General features: G+C 41.1%; 2 protein-coding genes across 2 annotated transcripts; both read right to left on the bottom strand.

Annotated features, from left to right (window-relative positions):
* Window positions 1-622: 622 nt before the first annotated feature.
* Window positions 623-2,305, bottom strand: gadd45ga (growth arrest and DNA-damage-inducible, gamma a). The gene is made up of 4 exons (XM_067612897.1): window positions 2,155-2,305; window positions 1,941-2,042; window positions 1,616-1,826; window positions 623-1,458 (listed from the first exon to the last, which is right to left on the bottom strand). The coding sequence occupies exons 1-4, from the start codon at window positions 2,205-2,207 to the stop codon at window positions 1,345-1,347; spliced, it is 480 nt and encodes a 159-aa protein (XP_067468998.1). The 5' UTR covers window positions 2,208-2,305; the 3' UTR covers window positions 623-1,344.
* A 2,618-nt stretch (window positions 2,306-4,923) lies between these two features.
* Window positions 4,924-11,376, bottom strand: creb3l3l (cAMP responsive element binding protein 3-like 3 like). The gene is made up of 10 exons (XM_067612885.1): window positions 11,220-11,376; window positions 9,859-9,999; window positions 9,040-9,439; window positions 8,691-8,800; window positions 8,392-8,484; window positions 7,876-7,982; window positions 7,272-7,340; window positions 7,093-7,177; window positions 6,843-6,936; window positions 4,924-6,580 (listed from the first exon to the last, which is right to left on the bottom strand). Exons 2-10 carry the CDS (start codon window positions 9,997-9,999, stop codon window positions 6,174-6,176), a joined length of 1,506 nt encoding a protein of 501 aa, XP_067468986.1. The 5' UTR covers window positions 11,220-11,376; the 3' UTR covers window positions 4,924-6,173.
* Window positions 11,377-11,402: the final 26 nt, after the last annotated feature.

Below are 11,402 nucleotides of genomic sequence, written 5' to 3'. Positions count from 1 at the left end.
ATATTTTAGATTTCCCAACAGTGCAACTCTGATAAGTGAAGTTTAACCTCAGTGCTGTACTGCAGAGCAAATTTGGTTATTATTACAATATAACCTCCCATTTCCACTTGAATGCACAAAAATACAACTAAACACACTACTGTACCCACTGACACACAGACCTCTCTGACCCCAGCTGCCAGTGCAGTGCACAGAAAACAAAAGAAAGCTCTCTCCTGCAAGCCCCTCAGCCTCGGCCTTCATTCTGGCTGCAGCGATTGTGCAAGCTGTCACATGAGGCAGCTGGTCTATGAGCGAAAAAAGGTCAGTGCCTGGAAAGAGCACATGTTACAAGCATCATTATGTTGAATAACTGCTGTACTTTTTCTTACTCGCAACTTAATCTCTCTCACTGCCACCTAATCATTTGATCTTTTTTTTCCTGTCTGCCACCCACATTTTACTCTTTACTTCTTCTCTGGTACTGTATAGCTGATGTCATGTCCGGATACCTCTTTATCTGCACAATCTGCCAATTTCTCACACTCTGCTGCATCCTCAGTACCCATAGGTTTGATGAGTCCCAAGGGTCTGCAAAGTTCAATGCATAGGAGAAATAACATTTCTGACAAGAGAGGACGAGTTTGATTTCAAATGTTTATTCACAAAACATTAAAAATGTGTACACTTCAAATCAATATTGCATTGCTTTGTCTGCGTATTTGAAAATAAAAATCATAGTCCATGAAAATGTGTTATTCTCAAGTTTGCTCACAGGTACAGATACAGCTCAAATCAGGATTTGCAAGAAAAAGTCTCAGGTTATTCCGAGAACCTCCTGATAGCTGCACTGGAAAAGAAAAGTGAAGTCCATTAGGTCATTTTCAGATACTCTCTTCAGGATCAGGATCTTTCTTATTCCCCTCTGATGAGATTCAGTACAGCCTCCACACTTTCATAAGTCCATTTCTTGCACAGTCTTCTTCTCTGTGACCTTTATGCTCAGTACCCTGATGCCTTTTATCTAGGGCAGTCACTGGGTCATCACAAATCATCTCTTCCTGTACTTTGCAGCACAGTCCAACTCCTTCTGAGTGTCCATCAGACCAGTCCACACACACGTGACCCAGTCCTCACTTGACCTCTGAACTTGAACCCTTCCTCAGGGTAATCCAAGAACCAACGTGCTGACCCAGAATGCACTGGAAGGGTGCATTCTTGCAGGGGGGTTGCAGCCATGGCCTCTTAATCCAGACAAGTGAGGCAGAAAGGCTAGACATCCCCAACTGAAGCCCAGCTCCTTGACTTTCTTTTCATCATCATCTTCATCATCATCATGTGAAGCATTGTCAGGGGAATGTTACTTCAGCGCTCTGGGAGGCTGATGGTGGGCACCCAGTCGTACACACTGCGGCTCTCCTCACAGAACAGACTCAGCTTGTCCAGAGCAGGATCTTTCCATGGATTTGCACTGGGGCTCTGAAATGAAAGAAAAAATACATTTAGAGTCAGAACACCTGCAGCAAATACATGCTGTGCAGACATGCAGTAACTTGGCAGTGAGTGTAGACTACTCAGACAGAGGTGTGATGCATGCATGATTCACACTGACTGAGTGGGTGCTCCCGGAACATACCGTGACAAGAATGCAGTGTGCGTCCTTGGAATCGCCGGTCTCGTCTGCGCCCACGAGGTCTGCCAGGCGCTCGATATCATTGACTCGCACCACGTTGATGTCGTTGTCGAAGCAGAAAGCTTGGATGAGGGTGAAGTGGATCTGAAGAGCAATGTCACACTCGTATTCCTCATCGGTGGCGAGGACGCAGAATGCCACGCTGTCTGGGTCACTGTGGGAAAGACGAGAAGGGTGGTCAGAAAATATTCACACATGCTTATGCTTGATATATTATTTTTCAAAAATGTCAACTGTAATTAAACATTTCACGAATTGCAATACTTACACATTCATGACTTTAGCAGATTCATAAACTCCAACTGTCAGGTAGTCCTGCTTCTTAGCAGCAACCAGCAGCTCCTCCAGGGCTGCGCCTGCACTTTGCACCCTTTAAATAACGAAAAAATACACATCAGAACACTGCGCACAATTTGATAAACGTATTTAAAGAACTGAACCAACATATTGAATAATGTCGTATCCGTGTGTAAAATATTTACCTATCTGCGTGTTCCATTGTGCTTTCTTGTCCGCGGATCTCTTCCAGAGTCATAGTTATAATCCAAGCGCGATCGGGGATTTGCAGTGAACAGAAACGGGTTGTTTAGTTCTCTATAAAGTCTCTTGCGTTATTCTGAGCTCGGAACAGGCTGTGGGTGGTTTTATAGCAGGTCAGCGTGGTTTCTCGGCAAGGGGCGGTCTTTTCCGCTCTTGCCTCCTACCATTGGCTCAGAGCAGCGCGAGTGAGGAAAGCAAAAGTCCCTGGGTAGTTACGCTGAACATGTTGACAACCCCACGTGGGGCAAGATTACAACCTTTCAAGAAATCCCCCCCACCCACTACCAATTCCCCCTTGCTTTGTCAACATCCAACATCACCACAATGAACAAAAACTAAAAGTCCTGTTTACGATGGATTTCAGAGTCCAGAGTAAGAAAGCTTGACACCCCCCCCCCCCCCCCCCCCACATCTCTACACAGTCGATAATATTTTGGTAAATGGAGCCATAGCCTATGTATGACCTACATTTAGCTATAATGCACAAATCATGTGGTATTACGGGCTTAATAAGACTAAACTGAATATGATGATTTGATTAAAAAAAAGAACATCCTAATTGATGTAAAATGTCCCGAGGCTATAATTTGCATGATGATGATGACAGGTGGAAGTCATGTTTATTCACTGTGTTATGTACTACTTGATCATTGAATAACAGGAGCGCTGCCTTATGTTTGCAGGTTATATAATTGTTTTGTGCCAAGTGATGTTTTCCCATGACAGTTATAAAATCAGACGGCATATCAGACCAATAGCTCAATCTAATCACAAGCCCGCAGGTGACAGTGTAATTGAATGTAGCCTACTGATTAGTCAAAGGAAATTTGCCGGATCTTTACAGTGGGTAGTGGAATCAAAAGTCAAATGAAACTATTCCATGATTAACTCTGGAACAATCTTTTAAGGACTGGATTTCCCCCTAGCTTGGTGAATCACTGGTCTGATACAAATATAGCCGATCCAAACTTTCCCTGTCTGGCCTTGCCGTGCAACTGATAAACAGCTTGGCGCACCTGCACGCGCGTGCATCCTACCAGCCTGTTACTCAACGTGTTGTCCTGTCTGGAAGTTACAGAAGTGTCCGAGATCTGCATGCCTGTAAGCCATTAAGATTTCCTGATGGCGACGTGTTTTACAGGAGTGACCAAAACAGCTTGTGGTCGGCACACGCCAGTTTTTGTTCGCCCGGTTGAAAAGGAAACTTAATTGCCAGTCTGTCTTGACGCGTGTCGCTTCTGCACGGAGAAAAGGGGCGACTTTGTGTTACAACAATACTCACGTCCTCCACCTGCCCCCAGTCCTTTCATGGGGCTGGAGGATGAGTGTATGTGTGTGCGTGCGTCTCACACTTTTTATTACCCCCCTCCATTCATTGCCCTGCGGCAGATGCCCGACAGATGCGCGAGGCCCCCTCTCCAAAAGCGCCACGTGCCGCGGCCAGTGGCTTTTCAGCCCAATTTATCTTATCAGTGAGACTGCATGTGTTTACATTCAACATCATTCGCTTTTCAGACAGATCGAAGGCTGTGCATGTTACACACCGGCTGGCTTGAAAATGATGCCTATTAGAGTTGCACGAGTGGTCTAATTAAGACTTGAAAAACAATAACACATATTTGGTTACTATGGTGTAAAGGCTATGTCACTACAAAGTATAAGCAATTACAGAAATGTTGCACTTTATGAAAGGGTATTTACGATAGGCTTCTTGTTAAATGAGTCAAATAAACCACTGACATTTATTTGAATGCAAATTAAGATGCCTACTTGATAACTGGATAACCTTTAACCTAATCCAGCCCACACGTTTGGAGCTAGTGATAACAGTGCTACTGCGCCTGTGATATGAGTAGAGCTGTCAGAAAGTGGAGTAACATCGCCACCTGCTGGTAATTCAGAAAGTGACCTTTCACACACAGTAACTAGTCTAAACATGTTGAAGCTCATGAGTCATGATTCCAGCCTTACACTTGTGAGTCATCTACCGGTCACTATGCTGTTATTTCCCCCCAGCAGCTGAGGTAAGCTCAAAAGTCAGACAAATATTGTTGAGGACAAGGCAAAAACAAAAACATAGCATGTGTGAGTGAAGTCAGCACAAAGGAAGAGAGAGATGCCTGCCCTCCAAAAACTCCTCCATACAGGAGAATTAACTTTATTTACATAAAAACACCAAAACTCAGTTTGATGTGTTAGTTAGATTAAACCACATTACAAAAATCTTTTTGTCTGGAATCTGTTGGAATTGTGTGGCATTTACAGGCCTGAAAGCAGTAAACAGATGGGCTAATAGGATGGGGGAAATCCTAGGCTGTCTGTGAAAATCCCAATAGGGGATAAATTAGAAACAGTCTTCCTACGTGACCTTGAGCAGGGCACCTAACTCTCAAAAACTATAATGTCAAAGGCAGTTCCACAGTCTTTGTACTGGGAAGCTTGTGAGTCCTAATTTGTCTGTGAAAATGTCACTTAAATGACACTGTAGGAGTATTAAGGACTTAGTTGGAAAAAGATGACAAAAACTGAGAAAAACATTTTAAAGAGACGATGTGTAGAGATAACCTGGGTACAACTGAAATGTTATCCACATCATCTTTTGTAGGGTCCCTTTTGTGATATTTCACCTCAGTTCAGGTCTTACACATGAACAGCCTCTTCAAGTCGACTCCTTCAGGACTAACACTGATGAAGAAAAAACTCCCAAGGGACATTTTGATATATAAAAAGTTTATTATTATAGATGTCCAGACATGTCTTATACATAAAGACTTCAAATGTACAGAAGAGCTACAATCATTTGAGCTTATTTACATTCCATTATTGGACTATGTCACTTGTCAGTGCATTTCTTTAACATTATCAACATTTAAAATCTCACTGACTGTCGATTATAACAAAGAGCAGTTCCAACACCATTTAGATTCCATTATTATTGACAGTAACATAAAAAATACACAAAGAAATGACAAAAATGCCTCACTGACAAAACAGGTCATTACATTTTTGAGTATATTTTACTGCAACACATTTTACTGAGTGAATATATCAAGGCCTGCATTCTGTGCACCCAAGTGCCAAGGTATTTCAGACATGTATATAAAGGTAAGAACTGTCTCATGAAGTAGTAAAAGAAGGGGTAACGGGGTAGACTGGAGTTGGCCGACAACGGCAAAATCAGTGGTTCAGTGTCTTGTTATATATTTTGCAGACATTTTTTTTCTTGCTCTACTGTACAACATAAAAACAAAGCATTCCAAATTAAAAGGAGCATGGATACCCTTGTTACAAGGGAAATACTGACAAACTTTACAAGTCTTCTATATGGCCAAATGTCCTGCAATGGCTTAAGCGTTACGGTGGTCAAACAACCACTTTGATCAAGCGTAATGAGAATAAGCAGCCTATTTCCTACTACGCAATGGATGTTGGTGGCTAGTTTGCCGTGCAAACTATTGGACTACTTTTTTTTTTCACTTTTTGGAGTGTCATTCATCAACACGTTACATTAACATCTGGATCTGGTGGAAATAATCACATAGACTAGAGTGAAACGTAGCTCTCCCTGGATTTTGACGATTCATAATAATGCCATCAGACAATGCCTCTCCTGGAGTAATCTACGTCCGGGTTCATTACAAATTTTCTTGTGGTGTATGATGCATTTTATCAGTGCAGCTACCTATTCTTTAGGTAGTTCAATGCTGAAACATTGAAATCCCTCTGCAGTTGTTTCTGTCCAGCGGAACAAGGAAATAAGAGCTAAGTGCAAATTAAGTTACAGTAGTATATAAGAAGGCTGTTAGAGGGGAAAAGAAGGGACACAGACAGACTGATCCTATATCTTGAAAATTACCAGTATTTTCCCTTCCTCCTTTTTGTAAATTTAAGCTTCCCTCTGGTACCTATTAAATTAGGAATATAGCTCCCTCTGCTGGTTTTACTGATCCACATCTCCCTTCTACATCTCATCTGAGCGATGCTGCTGTAATATGACAGACGGAGGGTTCCGGTCTATCCAGTTATCCTTGGACCCTGTGACTTCATACGCCACAGCAGATGCCACGACAGAATCAATGGAACCTTCCTGTAAAGCTCCTACTCCGCCGGCTGACCCAGGCTTCATCTCTGCAGCCTGTGAAGGACTGGGGAAGTCTGCCGAGGAGTTGCTGTTGACACCTGTTTCCGAGTCAGACTGCTCCACCCTCTGGTAATCAGGAGTGTGATTTTTCTGACCGCCTGCGAAGATGGCTTTAACGTTCTCCACTTCTGCTTGGGGCACTAAGAGAAGCTCCTCCTCTTGAGGCTCGAGATAAGATATGGCATCTGTGCTTTCTGGTGGCACTGAGCGCAAGGTCCTGGACATGACTGCGATTATGAAAGAGAAATGACAGAATGGTTACCAAAGCTGAGACTTACAAAGCTGCATTGTTGAAAAGGGAATTCATGAAATCTCTGTCACACAATAGATAAAATAAATAACACAGCACTACACTGGCAAGCGGTCAGAGAGGCAGTACAAATTAAACAGACATGCTATCTTGTTTAAGAATGCAATACATGATTATAGCAAAAAGATATTGCAAGAATGTGAACAAAAGAAATGACTCTATCTAAAGAGAGAACTTACTGGAAGAGGGTGTGTAGAGCTCCTTCTGTTCTGTGCTGCTGCCAAATGGATTGACTGACGGGAAGATGATGAGGCAGAAAGAGAGCAGGAACACCTAGAGGGCAAAACCAAAAAGACTGTGAGGAGAAAAGTACTGAAGCGTGACAAAGAACTTGACACTTAATATGAGAACAATGACAGAAGAATAACAGAAGAGAAAAAGAAGATAATATAGATAACCGTTCGGGATGTTCTCAGTTATTCCTCTTACCATAACACAAGTGCTGGTTGTGCTCGCTTTCAAAGTCGACATCTTCACCAGAGCCTGCAGTTTCCTCAGCTGTTCTATCAAGGATCTGAAAGGACAATAGGGACAAATAGATGTCAACGGATTCAGACGTTTTGTTTTATTACATACTAACGTGGAGGTGATATCTCAAGAGTTCTTACATGTTCTGTTTCTGAAGCATTTGGACTTTCTTCTGTAGTTCCATGTTGTGTGCAGTACAGATGGCAACCCTGTGGTGGATAGATATTGTTTCAGTAATGAGTATAGTTATCCAAAAGTACAGTGGATATTTGACCTCATCAACCATAAAAACTAAAGACATACACTGGATAGCGTAGAGAAGTACAACTCCTCATAACTGTGTTACCAAGAAAAAGTATGTTGACTGTTTTATACAAGTCAAGCTTTTCCATTATTTAATTCAAAATTAAATCAAGTCAACTTCCAAGTTCTTTAGCCTTGAAAAACTCCAGACATAATTAGAGTGGCTGGATTTTGACAATGACCATTTTTATCTTTTCAGCTTGTTATCAATGATGCTACATGATCCATAAATAAAATCATAAATTTATTAAGTTGCTGATCATAGTTTTGCTTTTGTTTGCTTTCTAAGAACAATGCATAATGAAAGTGGCCAGATTGGAGTGACAGTAAATGGTAAGGTAAAGAAAGCTCTGTCTGCAATCTTCAAAAGGTGTAGAAAATCCATGTTTAAGACTTTTTCATTTGACAAGGTGGGTTTAACAAGAGACCTATTCGTCTCACCTGTTTTCCAGTCCGTCAACGTACACCTTCTTCTTCTTGCGGCTCTCCTGAGCAGACTGCTTGTTACGAATCTTCCTCCTGACTCTCTTTAAGGTCCTCTCCTCTGCCTGTTAAACAGAGAGGAGGCTTTCACCAGAATGTAGACATGACAGATGACGACATGTATATAACAACCTTGAGCAGCTGTGCCATAGAAAGACCATATTGAATATTAATCAGAAAAAAGCGGGGTACAATACCTAACATACTGAGATTTAAGAAGCATTCACACATGGCCAACAATAAAAGTAAATATTGTTCAGGATTATTACCATATTACTACGGTATATTATTGTACCATAATGCTACAAAAAGGCACAACAATCATTTCAATGTATCAGCTGCATGTTGTTTGATTACACTCATTACTATATTTACAGTATTTGGCAGATGCTTCTATCCAGAGCAGCTTAAAATGCTGCTCAGTATTAAGACAAGACCAGCAGCCAAAGTAAATAAACATTCTGCATCAATTACCTTTGTGAGAGGCATGTGTGTGGGAATAGTTACTCCCTCTTTCGCCAAAAGTCGCTTCTCCTCCTCAGAGAGCACAATCTCTTTAAACTGGAACTGAGGGAAGGAAAGACATAAGACATAAGACATAGAATTGTGCCACATTTTCAGCATATATCATGAGCAATCCTCACTGGTATATTTGCTGTCAATTCAAATTTGAGAATTTGTAAATTTGTCATTTTTTTCCCTAAAATATTTGAAGCAGACTCTTTGTTCAGATCAAAATAACACAAGCATGAGGTAAATTAGGATAAACTGACCTGGTCTGATTTGTTGGCCTCTACAGAATCCAGTGTTGAGTCTTCAATGGCCAAAGTGCACGGCAGCTCACTGGTAATGTCCTTCTCCATTGCTTCACTCACCAAGTCGTCTAACAAGAAAAACATACATTTAAATTAAACTTCTTATCTGTTAGACAAGTAAGTGCCCCCATTTGTTGCTTAAGTATGCAGCAGTCCTTCCATAAACTGAATTTATCTCAAACCCATGTGTTTGGAAGGGATTTAAGTAGATATCAATGGGTTGAGTGCAGAGTTATAAAATATTCAAGTGCTAAGCCTATAAAGCTCATAAATGAGGTGAGTCAGTAAGGTTTTGGTCTCCACATACCCAGATCAATGAAGACATCTGTATCTGGCTTCTCTGCTCTCACACTCTGCAGGAAATCCATGTCTCTGCATCCGCCCTGCAGCAGGGAGTAGCTGTGATCCGCCTGGACGGTTAAGGCCTCCAGGCTCTCTGTCTGCAGCTCTCCAGAGACCAGTGCAGGGTCAAAGTGCTCCGGGCTGGGCTGGGAGTAGCTGGGACTGGGCACTATGTCACTATCACTGCCCTGGGGACTTGGGCATCCCAGAAGGTTGTTGTTTCCAACTCCTCCCCCGGTGCTGCTGTCATCAGAGATGCCGCTGTCGCTGCCCAAGGGGGAGTGAGAGGGACAGATAGTCTCCATGTTGTCGTCTCCCTCTAACAAGCTGGACAGGAAATCCTCAGTATCCATGCCTGTAAGCATCTGGGAGAAAAAAGACAGTGTTTAAGTCCAAAACGCACACACACACACACGCACACACACAATAGGCAAGACAGCAGACTTATATGCTTTTAGCTGCTTAACTTATGTTTTCTCTGATATGTAGACTATAAATGTTAATATTGTGTCCAGAGCCTGGACATTTACTACATCACAAAGCCATATAAAGACATGTTATAGCTTTACCTCTAAAAATGAAAATACACAGTAGTAGCAGTTTGAGTCATCCAAAAATAAAGAGGAATTGATCGAATATTGTCTTGAAAAGCAAAACAATCTTAACTTTCAGATTCACTTCAGTTTATTTAGAAAATTTAAGCTCTTTCTGGGGGAAAATTCTAAGTTGATTTTGCTTTTCTGTGAATTAATCCATTCAAAATGTTATAATCTGTAAATCTTACATCTTGTTCTGACAGCCAGGATTCAATGAGCCCGTTCCCGTCAGGAAAGAGCGGCTCAGTGGATCCATCCTGTCCATCGTGGAACAGCAGCCTTAACAGGTCTGTTCCATCCATGTCTGGTAGCTCCTGAGTGACTGACATCTGTGGAAACATAACGGCATACAGACAATAACGTTTGCATTAATTAGAAAATTAGGAAACAATGGGACGTATGTTGATATACTGTAATATTACAATACAATAGTATGATGTAAGAAAAAAATTTGAGGAAGTTTGAGATTTTGGTTATTGGATGAGAGTTATTAATTGGTTAATTTTGTGATACACTGTGTATCATTTCTTGGTTTCATATTCATTTCACTGTTGAAGCTGATTTTAAATAAACGCCTTTACATTCTCGGCCACATGAATGTACAGTCATGTATATACACATGACGATGATGAAAATCAATATAACTTGGCTCGAGTAATTATGACGCCATTACTTCCCATAAGGCCTTGTATCACAGGAAATAGTGAAGGGAGTGATGGTCCAGTGGGCATCTTCCCTTCTTGAGTGTCTGATTCTTGGGCTGCTTGACCCACACTCTGACCTTCATGTGGAGGCCATTAGTGTTTTTTTGTTTTTATATATATATATATATATATATATATATATATATATATATATATATACACATCTACTGTTGCAAGATGAACAATTAAATTAAAATGTAACAATTAATAATAAATTATTATTATCACCATCATCAATGATTAACTAATGATTGACCAATAAATGATGTAAATGGGATATTGACACGTATACTTAACTGCCATGTAAACAGCTATATTGCATCATCGCCACGCTCCCCTAATGACCTCATCTTATATTGAGCCCCGCCCCCGCATGCCTTTGTCACGAGATCTGACTACAATATCAAATGTCAAAACAAATAGGATGTAAGGCCAATAGATATTTCCTGGAAACGACTATTTCTATGCTGAATTGCTTGCAGAGTTAAAAAATAAATTAATTAAAAATTAAAAATCTGAATGTTGTCCCGCATGCAGTGATGCGCTTGCATCATAGCCATTTAATACAGAAACGAAATGACCTACTTAAGGTAGCAGTGGGCCAAAATCGGCAATATGATTAATAAGCTTTTGATTTTAACAGGCTGAAAATGTGTTTGTATTATGTACTTCAATAGAAAAAAGGGAAACGTCTTAGGCCAATATCGACAGGTCAGCTAAGCTAATTAACGCTAGCTTAAAAAGCCTGTCATGATCTTTATTGCAAAGAGGGCGTATTCCCGGTGACATTAAACACACAAAGACAAAACATTTAACGCAGTTAATGTTGATGTTCATTTTCTTACCGTTCGATGACAGATGATGAAATACCATTCGAGTGAGTGTGTGCTAGTCCGGGGCTGTCTTTAGGTTTCTCTATTCAGCGTTTTTCCCCTGCTACAGTCAAGTCTCTAGATCACTGAGCTTCCTCCCGAAACCACCTTCCAACAAGGCAAAAATTGCGTCATCACGTAAAGGCGGACATGATG

The sequence above is a fragment of the Thunnus thynnus genome, chromosome 2 (genome assembly GCF_963924715.1).
Source record: "Thunnus thynnus chromosome 2, fThuThy2.1, whole genome shotgun sequence".
Lineage (NCBI taxonomy): Eukaryota > Metazoa > Chordata > Actinopteri > Scombriformes > Scombridae > Thunnus > Thunnus thynnus.
The sequence above is the reverse complement of the archived record's forward strand: the minus strand, read 5'-3'. Positions and strand labels throughout refer to the sequence as shown.